This window comes from Trametes versicolor (assembly GCF_000271585.1).
Source record: "Trametes versicolor FP-101664 SS1 unplaced genomic scaffold TRAVEscaffold_10, whole genome shotgun sequence".
In the NCBI taxonomy this organism is placed as follows: Eukaryota; Fungi; Basidiomycota; class Agaricomycetes; order Polyporales; family Polyporaceae; genus Trametes; species Trametes versicolor.
In genome coordinates this window covers 2,161,579-2,179,726 of record NW_007360330.1, presented here as the reverse complement: position 1 = coordinate 2,179,726, position 18,148 = coordinate 2,161,579, and the positions used below count along the sequence as shown (strand labels likewise).

The 18,148-nt window shown below is 60.2% G+C and overlaps 5 protein-coding genes across 5 annotated transcripts; 1 reads left to right on the top strand and 4 right to left on the bottom strand.

Moving 5' to 3' along the window:
• Positions 1-1,500: 1,500 nt before the first annotated feature.
• On the top strand, positions 1,501-3,728 carry TRAVEDRAFT_51413 (tannase-domain-containing protein; the record flags this gene model as incomplete). The annotated part of the gene is made up of 14 exons (XM_008043872.1): positions 1,501-1,537; positions 1,591-2,076; positions 2,132-2,149; positions 2,231-2,304; positions 2,341-2,488; positions 2,547-2,559; positions 2,623-2,665; positions 2,726-2,884; positions 2,942-2,979; positions 3,042-3,266; positions 3,326-3,404; positions 3,470-3,526; positions 3,576-3,676; positions 3,719-3,728. The coding sequence occupies 14 exons, from the start codon at positions 1,501-1,503 to the stop codon at positions 3,726-3,728; spliced, it is 1,488 nt and encodes a 495-aa protein (XP_008042063.1).
• Positions 3,729-4,295: 567 nt separating this feature from the next.
• Positions 4,296-6,150, bottom strand: TRAVEDRAFT_130420 (uncharacterized protein; the record flags this gene model as incomplete). The annotated part of the gene is made up of 5 exons (XM_008044250.1): positions 4,296-4,413; positions 4,477-5,543; positions 5,642-5,775; positions 5,837-5,958; positions 6,014-6,150. The coding sequence occupies 5 exons, from the start codon at positions 6,148-6,150 to the stop codon at positions 4,296-4,298; spliced, it is 1,578 nt and encodes a 525-aa protein (XP_008042441.1).
• Positions 6,151-6,885: 735 nt separating this feature from the next.
• Positions 6,886-8,486, bottom strand: TRAVEDRAFT_74154 (FAD/NAD-P-binding domain-containing protein; the record flags this gene model as incomplete). Its single annotated transcript, XM_008044249.1, has 3 exons — positions 6,886-8,191; positions 8,247-8,403; positions 8,468-8,486. 3 exons carry the CDS (start codon positions 8,484-8,486, stop codon positions 6,886-6,888), a joined length of 1,482 nt encoding a protein of 493 aa, XP_008042440.1.
• Positions 8,487-9,590: 1,104 nt separating this feature from the next.
• Positions 9,591-10,286, bottom strand: TRAVEDRAFT_51410 (uncharacterized protein; the record flags this gene model as incomplete). Its single annotated transcript, XM_008043871.1, has 5 exons — positions 9,591-9,717; positions 9,776-9,896; positions 9,962-10,022; positions 10,076-10,193; positions 10,252-10,286. 5 exons carry the CDS (start codon positions 10,284-10,286, stop codon positions 9,591-9,593), a joined length of 462 nt encoding a protein of 153 aa, XP_008042062.1.
• A 321-nt stretch (positions 10,287-10,607) lies between these two features.
• Positions 10,608-12,125, bottom strand: TRAVEDRAFT_172984 (uncharacterized protein). The gene is made up of 2 exons (XM_008044248.1): positions 11,391-12,125; positions 10,608-11,337 (listed from the first exon to the last, which is right to left on the bottom strand). The coding sequence occupies exons 1-2, from the start codon at positions 11,995-11,997 to the stop codon at positions 10,796-10,798; spliced, it is 1,149 nt and encodes a 382-aa protein (XP_008042439.1). The 5' UTR covers positions 11,998-12,125; the 3' UTR covers positions 10,608-10,795.
• Between the last annotated feature and the right edge of the window lie 6,023 nt (positions 12,126-18,148).

Sequence of the window (18,148 nt, the reverse complement as noted above, 5' to 3'; positions counted from 1 at the left end):
AATAGCGACATGCAATGCAAATCGCGCATTGTGCCTCGAGTGCTTGTCCGTTCGCATTCTAATTTTGGTGACCACCTGTATATATGCATCGTAAAACGTCTACGAAGTTTCAAACGGATTGACGAAGGATTGCAATGTGGAGTTGAGAAACAATGGTTTTGAGGGGCCAATGTATGCGCTGCTTGGGCGTCTGATGAATTCTGATACCTAGATCCATAGCCAGTTTCTCTACCGATAGAGCTGAAAATTCGTACATGGTCTTCCATGAAGACTCGGAATATAATCGACCAACCCGATTGCTTTCCTGAGTAGTGGTTCCCCACTGGGAGAGATGTTGCATCCCATGTCTACTCGCAGAGTGACAATTTTGAACTCCGCCGTGCACGCGAGCTTGCCTACTCGCAAGCGGTGGCTGAGTGAGGAGGGACAGGGAATGCAAATCGACCTCGGACGTGGTGAGGGCGCGCTTTCCCGCCTGCACCGAGCGTTCATCACACGATTGCCGAGTCGGAGCTCCAACGTGCCGCCGTGACTGGCGGTGACCATACTTTGCATTACATGGCGAGAATAAAGTCGCCCTTCCGGAAGTGCTCCGAGGTCAGCTCCTGTCGTCTTTTGAGGAAATAAAATACAACAACATATGTAAAAGACCAATCTGGACCACATGGCGAATTTCGGTGGCATCCTGCGAAGGTATGCGCTCATAATTGCAGAAATAGACAAATCGTTTGCATATCCCGTACAGTGATAGTAGTACTGTACCTCCGGGACCAAAGCGGCGGGGGGTTTGGGGTGTGACCGGCCGGACACGACCGTCCAAAGCGGCGCGACCGGCGGTGCCTGTGACCGCCCGGTAGGCAAAGCGGCGCGGGGCCCCGCAGGGCCGCCAAAAACGCCTTTTTGGAGTGTGACCGGCGTCGGCTCGCCGCCGCTGAAGCGGCGGGGGCGACTGTGACGCGGGACACACCCCCTAAAGCGGCGCGGCGGAGGTCGCTGTGACCTGTGACCCGCCGCTTTGGTCCTGGAGGTACAGTACGGTATGTCTGCTCATGCTCTCCTGACTATGGGTTCATTTACCTGACCAGTTTGGATTTTGTATATTGATGACTACAATACGAATTGACTCCATCGAAGAACACTCTCGGACTGAAGGCACGGGAATGCTGAAAGCTGCAGCAGTCTGAAAGGCTGAGTTGCCACTGCCACCGGTATGGCTCGGGCTTCGACTTTGCTATGCATCGTGTCGTGATCATCCTGGACCACTACTTCTGGTGGGTCCATCGCTATGCTTTCGGTCCGTAGTTGTACGTAGCAGTTTTGTATTTTGTGTGACCGAACTCTCGGCCGCCCATGAAACCAGACCGATGGCTTCGACTCGTTCGGACCGAGATGGTTCAAAGTAACCCGTCACCTTGATCACGCATAGAAACCCTACAAGAATGTTCAAAGTCTACGGCGGCTGAAAAACTCCCCCGACGCTATCCATACCCACCGCTGAAGATGCTCGAACGCTCAGCCTCGCCGACGCCACTTCTTGGTATGTAATTTACTCTATCATCCGACAACAGCGGCTCATGAGTCTACTCCCAGCCGTAGCACGCAGTTCTTTCTCGGAGGAGTCCCCGGACCCAAGTCCTCGGACAATCAACACTACGATTATAAAGCACGCACATCGCAAGCCTTCCCCTTCGCTCAAGCTCGTGCTCATGTTCACCATCGCAGCCCTCGTGCTCGTCAGCGTCCTGCAGTTCTCTGCGGTGATGGGCGGCGTCGATGCCGTCCGCCGCAAGAGCTCAAGCTCCCCATCCGCCGCCTGCCTGGGGTTCTCCCCCAAGGCCTCCCCGGGCGTGGTGGTTGCGGAGCGGACGTACTACCCCGCGAATACGACCGTCGTGATCTCAAACGACTACCTCGGCTTCGGGTCCGCGAGTCTGCCCGCGTTCTGCCGCCTCCAGCTGTTAATCACCACGAATGCCACGGCGGGATCTTTCGCTTATACGGAAGTGTGGCTTCCGGATAAAACGGCGTGGAACCAGCGCATGCTGACCATCGGCGGCGGTGGTGTCTCCGGAAGAGGTACGAGCAACCGTGGCGTACGTGCGTTTGATTTGGGGGCTCACCGAAGTCATAGCGGACGTCGCGGCTCTCAGTAGCCGCGCACTTCCACAAGGATAAGGGTGGAATGAAAGCACGTGTGGCAAGGTTTTCCGCTGACGCCTTTTTCTTACAGTTGCGGGTGTGTCCACTAACGGAGGCCATAACTCCTCTGCATATGACGGTACATGGGGCGGACCTCACAACGATGTGAGTTCGTTGTACCTGTCTTACGCAACTACGTAGGCGAGGCCAACATTCTCATCTACCAAGAACGCGATCGTAGATTTCGCATGGAGGGCTGTTCATCTCAGCGTCCTAGCAGGCAAGGACATTATTCAGCAGTCTCACCAGCAGGCACCAAAGCGGTCGTACTACCAGGGCTGTTCCACGGGTAAACTCTCTTGTTCTTACCGTGAACTTCAGCACACTCATCATGTACTTAAACGTAGGCGGGCGGCAGGGGTATGCCTTTCTCGCATTGTATCGCAATTTGAATCGTACTGATCTCGCCTGTCGTTTTCTCAGCCTCAAAGAAACCCAGCTCTTCCCCACCAGCTTCGACGGCATCGTAAGTTTCTCCTACGTCTATCTATCCTACCTACCCTAACGGGTAGAATTTCTCGTGCAGGTTATCGGTTCTCCCGCGAACTGGATGCGGCTCGTGGCCTGGGGCGCGCACCTCTCCAAGCTCATCGGGCCCGCGACGGCCTCGCACTTCATCCCCGCAGCGACGTGGACGGGCGTGATCGCGCCGGAGGTCATGAAGCAGTGCGACGCGCTTGACGGCGTGTGTCTTCCCGCCACCACCGAGCTGTAGAGGCGTGCGCTGATATGTGAGCCACAGGTAACTGACAATGTCATCAACGATCCCTCAGTGTGCAAGTGCGTCCTTCTTCAGAATTTCACCGGCTTATCACCATGCTAAAGACTTTTCTTCAATTCAGCTTCCGCCCTGAAACGTTGGCCTGCAGCCCGGGCCAAGATCCCGCAACGTGCCTGAACGCGGACCAGATCGCCATTATACCCCAGATCTACGCGTATTACTACGAGGACGGCAAGTTCGTGTTCACCGGGCTGAACTACGGCGGCGAGGACGTGTACTCTACGTTCCTCCTCGGGGAGACTCCCAACACGCTCATCACCAACTGGGTGCAGTACATGTTGCTCAAGTACGCACAAGCGAGTTACGAGTGACACAGGAGAATTCGGATGCTGACCTGGGGGACAGTGACACGACCTGGACGGTCGACCAGTACAACTCGAGCGTGTACAAGATCGGGGACGCTACCAATCCCGGGCACACAGATGTACGCCTCCCAGTCTCCGCCGTCATCCAGAAGCTCCACACTTACATAAACACACATCCGCGCAGGCAATCAACCCGGACCTGAGCGCGTTTGCGGCACGTCCGCACAACAGCAACCATCCCGTTCGACGCCGAGCACGATGTCCTCGCGGCGCTCATGCACTGGGTCGAGGACGGGGTCGCGCCTACCAAGATCCTCGCTACGAAGTTTAACAACGACGTCGCGGCGGATGGGGTCGCGTTCACGCGCCCGCTGTGCAAGGTCCGCCCCCTGTAAGTCACGATAGAATTGCGAGTGCTGACACGGCATGGCAGCATCCGCTGAAGGCGCGGTACTACCGGGGAGGCGATCAGAACGACGCTGCAAGTTTTCAGTGCGCCTACTAGTATAGTCAATGGTTGGTGGGACGGCGAGATGTGTGTTGAAGGCCGTGAGCGGCCTATGTTTCCGATTGTCGTATGCTCTGATAATGGCCAGGTTAATCAGGCTGTCCGTCCTTCCTTATATTGACGTTCTTTTGATGTGTTCGTTCACCGTATGATACCGGGTCGTTGCATTCCGGTGGTTCGCTATAGTTTGGCTGCCACCTCTCAATAACCTCAAGGTCCTGTCAAATTGCCGCCGTGGATTGTGCGCCCACAGAGACTAGGGCCTTTCGGACAGCATGATAGCAACTAATCAACGCCTTCACCCCAGGCTGCACTATACTGACCTTTCGCATAGATTGAAGAGGAAATTATTGAGATACACGACTACAACTTCACACAGGACTGACATTAGCAATACCTACATACATACGACGAAGCGCCCTGACATCTCACAGCAAGCCAAGGACCGGTCCTTTAGGCCAGCCGTACAAGCAGACCCAAAAATATGTTGTACCGCTGCCGTTCAAGTCTTGAAGATCCTCAGCAGTCGGCTCTCTGTGACAATCCGTGTGCGACACAGCGGGCACTCGCGCGTGCTCTTCATGATCAGGTCCGAACAGCCGCGGCACAGCGCGAGGTGTCTGTAACCAAACCCACGATCAATAAATGTCCAAACCTCTAGAGTGAGGAGAGTGAGAACGTACCCGCAGTCCACGATCGCAATATTCGCCTCCTCGTCCTGGCAGATGACACACAGCCCCGTACGCTCAAGACGCGTCGCCATCGCCTGCGCCTTCGGCGTAAGCGTGCTCGCGGGGGACTCGGATGCCGAGCCCTGCGGCGGGGTCGATACAGGCCCCGGCGCAGACGCGCCCTCCTGCGCCTGTGGCTGCGGTGCGGGTACCGGCTGCGCTTCAGAACGCGCTCCCGCCTCTCTCGCTGCCCGCCGCTCCTCGCTTGCGCGCCGCTCCTCCTCTCGTGCACGTTGCATCTCCTCTTCATATAGTCGCTCCTCCTCTTCCTCCTGTGCGTGCCGCTCGCGCTCGCGTCGCTCCTGTTCGACGAGCGTGCGCACGCGCGCCACGAGGTCGCCCTTCTCCACCACCGGCCCCGGATTCACGTGGTTCACGAACAGAATCTCCTTCAGCACACCGACCGAGAGCCGGCCGAGCTCCGCGTCCGGCATCGCGAGCAGCGCATCGATACTGGGGGCTTGAACGGACGGCGGCGACTGCGTGCGCGGGGTTGGTGGGGCGGTGGCGGATGCGGAGCGTGGCCGCCCCGGAGGTGGCACGTTGAGGTTATTCGGGCGTGAGGGTTGGGGCTGAGGCTGAGGCTGGTGATATGGTTGCGGATGCGGGTACGGGTGTGCATAGTGAGGTGGGTATCCCGGAGGCGGCGCGTACCGCTGCTGTTGTGGCTGCGGCTGTTGTGGAGGGCGCGTGTTCGCATGAGGGGGCGCGGGCCTGGGGGCCTGTTGCTGGTGGTAGTATGGTTGCTGCTGCTGTGGCGGTATATTGTCGCGCGGGTCTAGGTCGGGGCGGGGGAACCGACTAGGCCCGGATGTTGTACGTTGTCGCGGTTGGTATGGCGGGTGCGGTGTGTACTGAGACTGGGGCTGCTGTCGCGACGAGGATGGGGAGGGAGGGGAGCCGCTCATAGCATCCATGGCACGGGTGAATAGCCCGCGGGGACGGCTGCCGGCGCGGTTCGGGACGCCACCCTTGCGGTAGTGGTTCTCCTTCGCAGTAGGCAGACAGCCGTTAGGCATCTTCATAGGTCGACGTTAGTGCGTCGTCCGAATAGCGGGGAAGGTCGCGGTAGGGAGTGGCGAATTGGGAGGCCCATGCGAGAAGACAAAGCACGTACCCTGGCCGCAATCAACCGCTCAATGAAATCGTCCTTCTCAATCACGCCTCCAACATCGATGTTGTATGCCTTCGCATACCGCTTGAGCTTCGCCATCGGGAGTTGTTTGAGTTGACCCTTCCCGGCCGCGGTGACTACACGCTTGCACCGGTCAGCGTCTCCCCCACCCTGCGATCGCGCGACGCAAGGACATACTTTGCAACAGCTCAATACAGAAGCCACACACCGGTACCGGGTCGTACCCGCTCTCGTTCCCTCTGCGCGGCATGAGCGCCTGGTAGTCGCTGCACGAATGACAGTACGAGTAGCCTGCGCACCTAGATCGGTCAGCACGCTCGCAGCAGATGCCCATGTCGAGGCAGACGTGGCAACGCACCACAGTGGTTACACCTGCGCGATCGCGCGAAGAGGATGTTGAACTCTTTGTTGCACTTCCGGCACGAAGGCTCGTTCGCGGTGTACTCGGGTGGCGGGCCACTCAACAGCGGTATCCCGCGGCCGTCCGACATGGTCGCTGTCGTCGTCGTTGTGTTGGCAGGAGAATTTCGGGAGGCGTGGGGGTATATGTGTGTATTGCAAAGACAGCCGGTGGTCGTAGTCAGCAAGAGAGCGTAGACGGCCGGTTCCAGCAAGTTCGGCCGGGTGCGTGCAGACGGTCCGAGAATCGCGGAGTTAAGCCGTCGCTTAGATGAGCCGTGATCGAACACAGGATTTGCAATGAGGAGCGCAACGCGAGGGGGGGGGGAGGATGAAGAACGAGGAAGTGGAGGAGGGACAAGAGGAGTATATAGGCAGTGTGGACAGTACGCCGCAGGAGTCTGGTCCAAAGTTCGATATCTCAAGTCTAGCGCTGATTGTGCGTTAAATGGGCCCGGGTGTCATGCATCATGCATAGCACCCGCCTTGGCCCATCGTGCACGGCATTATGCACTGGGTATATACGTTTGTAATATCTGGCGGTCAAAGCACCAAGTATCTGGTTTTCTGAAGCAACTCCAGTCTCCCGGCGGTGAATGGCAAATGGATGGGTTGACGCAACGATTTATGTCGTGGGCCTCGAGCGGTAGCCTTCCCCGTAGAGACCCAGTTATCATGAAGAAAAATACGGCCAGATCGCCACTGATTTATACGGAGAACTTGATACAAGTTTTATTTACACCTTTAACGGCCGAAGCTTGAAATCTAGCTTTGACCCTCAGTCAGTATATGGAACGCTCCCGGCAGCACATGCAACGCACCAGTTATCACTCCTCCAGCGGCGCCTTCCCCTCGAGCACCCTCCACATGAAGTCCGCCCACTCCTGCACCGGGTCCGCCCCCGACCCCACGCCCTTCAGCCACTTGCCCTCCTCCCCCTTCCGCTGCAGCTCCCTGCATCTTTCCCGCAGCAGATCCTTCTGCTCGAACAGCTCGCGCTCCCACGCCGGCACCCGGTACGCCGTGCCCACGAACTCGTACAACTCGTCGCGGTAGTCGAACTGCTCCGTGAATCCAAACCGGAACCACGCGTCCGCGATCGCGACCTCGAGCGCCGTCTCGTCTGCGGCGAACACCTGGGCACGGGCCTGGAGCGACGCGCGGAAGGCGTTGTAGCGCGCGCGGACGGCGGCGGCCTCGTGCTCGAGGTCGAGGGCGGTGGGGTCGGCGAGCAGCTTCAGCGCGACTTGCGTCTGGATCTCGGTGAGCGGGAGCGGGGCGACGCGCAGCGGGAGGCCCAGGAATGCGAGGCTCGACGGCGGGTAGGACGTCACGAGCGGGAACAGGTGCTTCGCGAGCGGGAAGATGTGGTATGTCGAGTTGTACAGCGCCTCAGGGATGGGGGGCATACGCGGCGGGAGCGCAGGCAGGACCTCGGGTGTGGTGAGGAAGGGGAAGGCGAACTGATATCCGGTGGCGAGCACGACGTGGTCGATCCCGGTCTCCGTCGTGCCGTCCTCGAAGACGACTTCGCCCGCGGCGGCGTCGCGGTACTCGGTGACACGCCCACGCCGCTTGAATTTCCCGCCGTCCTCGTCTTGCGGGGTGGCCCTGGTGATAGAGTGGATCACCTCCCGGGCGAAGGGACGGGTCTCGGACGCAACGTCCATGCCGCTGTACCCGCCCCCAGCCACTAGGAGCTTGCCGGTGTAGTCCTCGGGCCGCCGGTACCACACCGAGTGCGTCACCTTGCCCGCGGCGGTCCACGCCTCGAGACCCGGAGTATCGGGGATCCGTGGCACGCGGTAGTGCCCGTTCGCAACGAGGACCAGGTCGAACTGGAGGTGCTCTTCCCCAGGCCCTTTGACAGTGACATCCCACTTGTGCGCGGCCGTGTTCCAGTGCAGCGACGCGACGGAGGTGCCGAAGCGGATGTGTGGGAGCAGGTCAAATTTCTCCGCGTACAAGTGGAGATAGGCGAGCACAGTGGGCGCGGGCGGGTAGAGCGGGGTTTCAGGCGGGAAGGGGTACGATGTGTACGACATGAGCGGGTGCGGCGTGTTGGTGGTTAGAGAGTCATACAGCGCTGTCAGAGGGGGCTCCGCAACCGTTGGATCCGCCGGCGCAGGGTTCCTGCGAGTATTTTACTATGAGTCGATGTGCAGATGTAGTGAACGGGATGTCTAACCAAACGCCTCCGAGAGTTTCACGGGCCTCAAAGGCGGTCACAGTCCATTTTCCGGCTTTAAATTGTGGGGCGTCCTTTACAATCTTGATTGCACCTAAGCCACTCGGTCCTGCGCCGATTACGCAGATGCGCTTCTCCTGGGCATCATGCAGCGTGTCTAAATTGGTGGGTAGTGTAAGAAAAGGCACTACAACCTGCACATCGAAAGTAATGACACTTACTTGTGGAAGAGGAGGCCATACTTGAGATCGACTGCGATGAAGCGCTCGTAAAATTGCCCTAATCGGACTGTGTTCCTAATGAGAGGCTTTGAGACGTCAGTGAGAGTCTCTACAAGTGCCTCGTCAAAGACAGCGGTTGAGAACAGCTATCTCGTGTCGCAGAACGAAGATATAGGCCACTTCTGAGGGAGAGGCTAGGCTGTTGCGTGATAAGAACGCGATCGCACGATGCTCCGAGTCGTCCACGCATGAGAACTTCCGAAAAGTGAGTCAGTATTTGTGACCCTCGAGGGTTCCGGAGGTCTCTCTCTTTCTCTATGTGACCAATGTCCACCAGCGCAAAGCTCACGAAGGGGGAGTACGGACTCTGATGATCGATGGCATTCAAGGCAGTGGGAGGAGACGGAAGGCCGCGCGGCGGTTGCCGGAGTGGGCTTGGAGGTGCTGGAAATTGTGACAATGCTGTTACAGCGTGATTCGTGACGCTGTGCACCCGGCCGCAAGATTCCGTCGAACTCGGAGTGGACGCGGGATGGTACTTGTCTGCTACAGCGACCGCCACTGCATCCGACACCTGGGCTAGATCGAGCGTAAATGCACCAGCTAGAGCGTACTCGCCTGCCCATCTCTAAGCCAAAAAGGAAGGCTTCATGCGACACCAGGCTCATCCGTCTCCCACACCCATGTGGACAGCGAGTGGGGCCTGCGATTCCGACTCGGAAGAGTGTGGTCATCTGCAACCAGCTTGAACGGCCCGTATTGGACCCGCCGAGTCGGCGCCGACTGTATAATTATCCTCGATTTGAAGGTGCCAGTCTCTTTGACAGACACGTAATTCGAAGTTCGAACGCCTTCCACAACGCTCCCATTAGCAACGTCATCCTGTCGGTGGGGCCGTAGATGCGAACCTCCAGTTGCGTCGGTTACCAGCAGGGTGGTCGTCCGCATGGCCCTGCCAAGGACGCCCCTCTTGAACACAGAATAACCGATGTCAAAGTTACAACACCTGATCCAAACGCACCGATACATACAGCACAACATCCCCTATGGCCTAGAGCACAGGCTGACGGGTATAATCCAAGGTATACAGAGGCCCAGCGCCCGAGGAACGCCGCCGTTATATTCACTGTGACTTTGCGATCTTTGCCATCGCCGCGGCGATTTGCACGGTCGCCTGCCACCACACCGCGAAGCCGAGCCCGACCAGACCGTGCAGGGTGCCCCACATGACTTCCGGGGTGGCGCGATAGCTGGCAGGTTTCGTTAGCACTGGTTAACGCGGGGCGGGGGGGGAAATGCGTAGAATACTTTTCCGCGAGAGCACCAAACGAGTGGGGAATGAACCGCGGGGCGTTGAAGAGGACCGTAGAGCAGGTGACGTGGTACACGCAGAGCGCGATCGCCAGCGCGCGTTTGCCCGGTAGGAATTCTGGTACACAATACGGCTCGTCAGCGGTGACTCGCTACGACAGGGCGCGAGAGCGAAGGACGCACCGGGAAGGCTGAAGCACAGAAGCGACGCGACGCACGTCCCGGCGACAAGCGCCGCATACAACTGCGGGCGGATGATCAGTACTTCCGCGGCACTACCGGTCTGCCGCGACATACCTTGATAAACACAATAGCGGTGTTGTTCAGCTGCAGGAATGGAAGATTGAGCGGCGACCAGAGGCCCTGGATCGCCATAGGGATGTCCAGCGCGATATGCAGCAGGAACACCACCGAGCTGTTCGCACGTGAGATAAGTAAGTCGCTAGTCTCCATTTCCCCGTAGAAGCACGCACAATACGCTGTTGACGGCCACGCCCTGTTGTGCCATGTTGAGCTGGTCTACCGTGCGCAGCGTCCGCGGGCGGAGGGGGTGGTGGTCGGTGGCGGGAGGAGAGTGCGCGGGACGAACGAACTTGTGCGCGCCAGGCACCGGATGAGATACCGGCCACGTGGCACGACAATAACCCAGATCCGGGAGGCAGATGCCAGATCGTGATCGCGCACGCTTGCAGAAATGATCGCGAGCCACGTTCGCAGACAAAAGCCTCCGCTCTTCCAGCACTTTATACTTACGTGGCAGTTACATAAATTTTTGGAGGGCTGCAAAGACGTCTGTGGCGGGTGCGGGCAGGCAGGAGAGGAGCGATGGGGGTATGCTACGCAGCGGACGTGCTTTTAAGGATAGGCATATGGCCAACAGGCGGTAACTAACAATACATCTCGACATACTTTCTATTCGTCTATATAATAGTAGCCCCAGCAAGAACGCCCAGAAGGGAATAAGTACAACGCGTTTCATTGCTATCTGTCCGAGCCTGCCTTCATAGATACTTCACCTCAATAATCTCCGTCTTCGTCTCCGTCGCCCTCCGTGATCGACGACGCCCTCGCCCGGCCGAATATGCGCCCCGTCGAGACCTCGCACGCGTCGAGGTCCCGCTCAAGGTCGATCATCTCCTGGCCCTCGACCGCCTCGGTGGTGTCCTCGCCTGCGACCTCGCGTAGCCGGCGCACCTCCTGCCGCAGGCGCACGATCTCGTCGTCGCGCCGCTCGATGCGGCCCTGGAGCACCTTGATGAACTCGTTTCCGCAGCGCAGCAGCTGCAGCTTGCTGACGCCACGGTTCGGGCCCTCGGTGTTGCCCTTCGGCGGTCCGCGGGGCGGCATCGCCCCGGGCAGGAGCGGCTCGTCGGGGAAGCCCTCCTCGGACGGGAGCGGGATCGGCGGGAGGAGGATGCGGAGGTCGTCAAAGGACGTCTTGAGCGAGTCGCGCCGCTTTTGCTCCGCCGCCTTGTGTGACGTCTTGCGCACGACCATACCGGGCTGCGAGAACGGTGACGTAGGCGAGGCCGCCATCGGCGTCATCACCGCGTTGCCAGCTAGCGGGAAAGTAAGCGCTGTACCGATACCATTGTACTAGGGGGGCACTAACCTGGGCGGATTGGCTTGAGAGCGGGGCTTGTCAGCGTGCCGTTAGCGACTTTGTCCACGGCCTTCCCTTTGGACGCAGTAGACCGGGTCGATATCCTGCCCTCCCTCGGGTTCTGGCCCGTGGCGCCGTCCTGCGTGCTGGGCTGCTGAACAAGCGAGCTACTGACCGCCAGCCGCCCCAGCTTCAGCATGCTCGCCGGCGTGACTGGGGCGATCTGACTCGGCGTCTGCGAACCAGCGGCGGAGGTGGGCGTGGGAGGCAGCGGCGGGGACACCGAGGACGTCGACGCATTTGACGGCGGGGCGTAGGACGCAGGGTGGGCCGGGGGCGGCATCGGCGGATCGACCGGCGATGGCGTATCGCCGGGCACGTCGCCGGACCCGTGGAAGCTGCGCTGCACGGGGCTCGGCCGCATCGTCGACGTCGTCGGCGGGAAGAGGGGCGTCGAGTTCGCCGACCGCGTGCCGCCGCGAATGCTGCCCCTCCTGCTACTTGTCGACGGCCCAACGGGCGGGGTGCGTATCTGCCGCTTGCGCGCGGGCTTGCTCTGGGAGGCGGACTCGTCGCCGCTCGAAGATGTAGTGCGCCGCTTGCTCGACGACGTCATACCATGAGAGTTGCCAGAGCCCTGCGAGGGCTGGCCAGAGACCTGGGATGAGCTCCCGGCATTGTTGTGCGGGCCGAGGAAGGGGCTCGGGATGTGCAGCTCGTTGAAGTCGAGTTCGCCGGGTGACATGGGTATATTGGGTTGGCTAAAGACGATGTTCGGCGGAGCGGAGTGCGGGCCAGCCGGTAGCATATGCTGAGAGATGAAGTTCGGGAGGCTGGACTGGTTTTGGGATATCGTGCCCATATTCGTGTTGGCGGTGTGGAGGAGCATCGGTGAGATGAACTCCGTATTTTGTTGCGCTCGCAGCTCCCCCGAGGGTCCTGCACAAATATAAATATAAATACGGGCAAGGCGGTCGAGAGGTGGCAGGACGACGTACCTGGTGTGAGTAAGCCGTACTGCTGTGTATCCCTGGACATCGAAGACTGTGGGTAAGAGGACTGGCCTCCACCCAATAGTCCCATCTGGAAGAAACCCGTCAGTATACATGTAAACAAGTGGCGAATGCATCGGGAGGCAGAACACGGAGAATTGACCTGAAGCTTCAGGCCGGAGTTGCGTGCCTTCGGGTGGATATCCCAGGACCCCGCACGCGCAAGTACTGGACTGCATTGGTCTTTAACCGAAAAGCAGCCGTAGTCGCGAGGGCACCCCATGTGTAGGAGAGGAGCGGCTGAAGTAGCACGTGGAAAGTACCCTGCCAGGCGGCATCTATACATCGGAGCCAAGTCTCCACACCATATCATGCAGCTGACGGTGAGCTATCTAAGTTCGGTTCGGTCGCCGCCGGGCGCAACTTGGCTGGGTGCAAGTTCGAAAGCGGGGCGCCATGCGCTGTATTGACGCGACTGCGCGCGCACGCTCTCTACGCCCGTGGCAAAGCCACGAAGCAGAGCACGCATGCACCTGCCGTCGCGTCCGTGTTCCAGCCCGAGCCAAGCGGTCCTCAATGAGTGAAGACTGTGAAGATGTGCTCGCATGAGGTGGCCTAGGTTGTGCTATCGAAAGCCCCTCCAACCGGCAGCTGCGATGGAAACACTTTGATGATTTTTTTTAAAGGAAAGGGGCGTCCGCCGGTCGGAACGGTGGAATCACAGCGTTCTGAACATCTTCATCTTCCAGCGGCCTCGTTGATGTCGGCGTCGTCCTTCGCAGACCACAGCAAGAACCGAATCAAAGTTCGTACCTGCTGCTGTATGATCTCGCTCTGCAGCTGCGTCTGCTGTTGAAGCAACTGCTGCAACAGGTTTAGCTTGATCTGCTGGTCGAGCAGCGCCTGCGATAGCGTCTGCGACAGCTGCGACTGGGGCTGCATCTGCTGTGCCCCGCCGTCCTGGTTTGCGAGCATGTTCAGGTTGCCGAGCAGGTCCATATTGGTGGACTGCATGGTGCCGAGAAGCTGTTGCTGCTGCTGCTGCTGTTGTTGCTGTTGCTGCTGGGAGCCCTGCGAAGCGTCGCCGAACATGTTGCCAGAGCCCTGCCCGGGGTCTTGCTGGAAGAAGTGGTGCATAGGCGTTCAGGACGGCAGCATAGAGCGTCGGCCACGGCGGACGAGAGCAAGAGGCGAAGGAGCATCGGGGCGCGGGCGCCCGCTATCCGGGTGCCGCACTAAAGCAGTCATACAGCGATCGGATTATCAAATTGCCGCCGACGCGTCCCGTTTAGGCCAGTCGGTAAAGCGCACGGTCGCTGAGCATTTTGGCTGCGCTTTTTGGCTACACTTGTTCGAATCGGCAGGTGGGATATCTTTTCACTTGTGGGCCAGCACCCCCTTTGGTCCGAACTCCCATGTTGCCATCGTTCACATGTGTTCCCGCCGTATATTAAAGACAGGAACGGCCCGAGGATCACAAGCGCCGCTCGTCCACACGAGCCTGTGCGCAACCGCCACCTTCGTGCCGGCGGCAGTCCCAGCTCCCCACGCCTCTCAAGATTGCGACGGGCGCCCCCGCCGAGGATCCCATGGCAGAGACTTCTCTGCCCAACGCGGAGGCGTTCCCACACCGTCCGCGGCACGAGCGCGGCGATTTGACCTTGGTGTTGCCCGGCAGAGGCCTGCTGGACGGGCTTCGCGGTCGGAGCCTGGATTCGCGCGACGGGCAGCCCGCGCCCCTCCCCCAGCGTGCGGGCGGCCGGTCAGGAGGCCCGCGGAATTCTTGCGCGCCGTGACGGTGACGGACGCGCGGACCCTGCGGCGTGCCATGCGCTGGGATCGTCGCGCAGTCAGCTGCCAGGAGCGCGCTCGAGGGGGCGCGGCGGAGCCGCCGCATCGTCACTGCGCTCGGTGTGACTCTGCCTGCCAGGTAAGTCCGCCGATGCGTGCACGGTGAGTGCTGCGCAACCGATGCAAGGGCGCTGTGCAGTCGGTCGCGCACGCCCGTCAGGAGACTGCCGCAGGTTCCCTGGCGCGGCGCAGGGGGTCGTCCGTCGCGGTGCGATTCCCTTACCGAGCTGCCTGCGTGGGAGAGGTGGGGACGAAGTCCTCCGGCCGTGGACTCGGAATACGGTGAGTGCCCCCACACGCTGAGGTGACTAGCGGTCCGGGCCTCGTCCAGCGCAGGTGGGACGCGTCATATGCCTGTGCCCTATCGAGCTGTGCGCGGGCAGGGTGGCGGCGCTGAAAATGCGCTGTGTGCGATAAGTGGATAGAACTCGGCTGCGGCGAGAAAGCGAGAAGCTAAAGCATACCATCCGGAAGGTACCTCCTCGGCAGATGTAGTTCATAACCAGACATCTCAGCGGCCGCGCTCCACAACAGATAGCGTGCCGGAGTTAGTGTGGAAATCCACCTACCGTTCGGGCAGGCGAACTTCTTGTTGGGCGGTAGTATTTCTGGGGCCGCTCAGAGAGACGTGCATCGGCTGTACAGGTGGAAATAGCGGGCGGCTCGCGGGATCTACGTCCCATATCGTGGCGTATGTGAGGCGGCGTAGTAACAGAGTCGTTCTAGGCAACAAATAGCATTAGATAAAAATCAGGGGACGGGATGTGGCATTGCTCACCTCGTTTGCGGGCATATCGACGTGCATTTGGAGGCGCTTAGCAGACGGTCTTGTGGGAAGGCCGTGGAACCGACGTCTCACACGAGCTGCGACGCCGCAGCCTTGCGGCAGTCGAGCACCTTTGTTTTCAAACCCCTGCGCGGTGTATGATACAGGTAATATTGCGATCCAAGCGCTGGACGTCCGGAGCACACCGCAGACTGCTCTGCACTGGACCGAAAATGATGCACAAAGAAAAAGCAACGCGCAATTCCCTCCCGTCCTATCTGCTGCGGTACACGTAGTCACTCGCCTATGAGAAAACGTGTTGCGGGCGTGTCAGTAGCAAACGTGGTCGGCTGGTACAAAGAAATCCTACCAGGCGGCCTCGAGGACAAAGGAACAATGTATCACGACGGTAGCTCACCTGAACATCCTCACGGTCCGTGGTTCTCGCGCATCAGACCGCAAGCTGAACCAAACACCCGAGCAGCGGCGGGCGTGCCCATAGCGGCTATACTCCAGGTCACCGAAGGGGCTTAGGGATATTCAAGGCGCCCCCGCGGACCACATTGACATCGGGCGCGCGATCCGATAATCAGGGAATACTGGGGAGTAAGACGGTGCCGCAGCAGGGCTTCGGCGCTCAGGGAGTTCAACAAAACGCGGGGAAGCAGTGACGTCGGTAGAGATGAGGGGGAAGTACTGAGGGGGGTCTGGAAGAGGCTCAGCCGCTCCCGAGTTCGAGTACGCAGTCGATGCATCAAGAAACAGCTATACGGGCGGGGAGATGGAGGCGGCGCAGGCATTCCTTGGTCGCTGCAGATACCTGGTCCGCGGGAGCCTAGGATATGATGGTGGCTACCCTCGCAGTTGGTTGATAGCCTACAAAGTGATGTTGTTGTGAGCTCAACATTGCCGCATATGAGCAGTAGTATACGCACACTGATTGAGTCTGGTAAACGTCCGGTCGTCAATTGTGAGATTTGTGGGTGCATTGAGCCTCTACGCCACGATCTCCATAGCGAAGAGACCGGCCGGTTAAGTCGCACAGGAGAATATATCACGTTGGCGCTACCGGAGACGCTACAGATATGTTAGACAGCTCAAAGAATATCAGGTCAAAAGCGTACATACACATCGACGACGGTGTTCCGCCATCAGCCGCTCGGTAGCAATTACGACCGACACGGCCTGGACAATGCATCGCAGGCTGGCGCCTCCCGCGCCGCAGCGGCTATTGCCACAACCCGGGCACGAGCATCACGGCGCGCGGCGGACGGGAGCACCACAACGCTCCAGTCCCTAGACGGGGCGCCGACCCGTTCCAGTCCCCCAATCCCAGTCGGCCGCCCGCACGAACCGAGCTCGCCCCGAGGCGCGTGGCGCAGGCCGGGAAGCCGCGCCAGGCCCGTCCGGCGTTCACGCTGTCTTCATACGTGCGCAGACATCGCACCCGAGCCGCAACCTACCCGGGTGGACGTAGAACGAACTTGCAGCCCGTTCGAGCAGCACCGTTGCCGCGGCGGAGCGGGAGAAGGCGTGCACTGTCGTCAAGAGAGGAGACGCCGAGCGTGCGCATGCCCCCGCGGGCGCTGACGTGGGCGGGCTGCGTGCGCGCGTCCGATCGGTGGCGGCACGTCCCCGGGGGCACCTCGCAGTCGGCTGGCCGCCTCCAGAATGGAAATGGGCTAACGACGTTTCGCGAGGGAGCTCGCAGGGGGCCGGTGCGCTAGAAGGCCGCGCAAATTCATGTCGGCTGGGGAAGGGGGCAGAAAGGCGGACAAAGACCTTTGTTTGGCGCTGGTGTGTCTGGCGCCGCGGGCTCGGGCTCGGCCGGATGGGGACGCTCTTTGTTCGTTCATGGGAGAAGCAGACTGAGCCCCGGGGACCAGAGACGTGCAGGGCGAGACAGACATCGCCGGCCGGTAGACGAGGAGGGGTCGATCGAGGCGTGCTGGATAGCCGACGCCGCTGCGAATACGGCGCACCATCTGCAGAACCTTGTTCACGCAGGGGTGCCTCGAGGGAAGAGCTACGGGCTCGCGTGGCGATCCTGGCTGCCCAGATTATAGCCCGCGATCCGAGCCCTGCCGGGGCAGTTGTGGGTGCCTTCGCCGTCCGAGGCGCGATAGACGGAGAGTAAATAAGCTTGCAAGCGAGAGCTGAGCCTGCATCGCGTCAGCGCGGGATCCGATACGGCGCAAGCGGTGTCAAGCAGGACTCACAGGCGCGCCGGAAGCGAAGGGCACTTGACAGCCCGCTTCGTCTTCGTATGCCGGTATGCGTGGGCCAGCGGTGGGCGCGGCTCACGCAGCCCTGCCGGTCTGTCCAGGGTGGGAAGCTGCGCCACCCATCGCCTGTGGGCAGGTGGGAAGCGTCCTTGCGACGGTGCAGATCTCTGGCGAGATGTCACGGCGGGATGTTAGGGCGCGCAGCCTGAGAAGCAGCGATACCGTTTGTATGTGGATGGAGCAGGGCCAGACGACATACCGCTAGGCCCAACACGGCGGGAAGATGGAGGCTGTTGAGCGGGAGAAGATAATGGCGAGGCTGTGTCGTACCACCACGGGGGCCAGCCGACTCTTCCGGCAGCGGCCCCTCGGCGCAGCAGGGCTCGGAGCACGGACGGTGGCAATTTCGCCGCACCGCATAAACGGTGGGGCTCGAGCGATATGTGCAACGTGCCCTTCCAGACGGAGGGTGGTCGGCGAAGCAGGCGGCGACCACGAGGGTCGCGGCCTTCCTGATGTTCGATTGCGGCGAATGAATGATCAGTGAGGGGCGGACAGTGCGCGCCTGCTGTGGAAATATACGAATATCGTGGATTGCCACAATTGGACGAGGGGGAGGGCCCAAGTCATGTGCTGGACTGGACCCTAGGACACGTCCCACAGTGCTGGCCCACCGCTGATGGACCGATGACTAGGCCCAGAGGGCCTCCCAGGCCGATATGTTTGGTAGCGGAGCCGTTCCGGGCGATAGCGCGCGGAGAACATGTTCTCCCGCAAGCGAGGCGTACAGGGACCGACTGTGGGCTCTTGTACGTGTTGTGCTCGTAACCGGACGAACGTAAGTATGGGGCCATGGGAGGGAAGGGGGCAGGGCCGGGTCACACATCCGCAGAATCACGCCTTCGCTGAGCTTGCGGGGTGGAGATCGCGCAT

Bases quoted from the DNA above. Each gene is read 5' to 3' on its own strand.
- TRAVEDRAFT_172984 (XM_008044248.1), bottom strand. From the start codon at position 11,997: ATGACGTCGTCGAGCAAGCGGCGCACTACATCTTCGAGCGGCGACGAG. The intron at 11,338-11,390 runs GTTAGTGCCCCC...CTTTCCCGCTAG, and splicing joins TCTCAAGCCAATCCGCCCAG to CTGGCAACGCGGTGATGACG.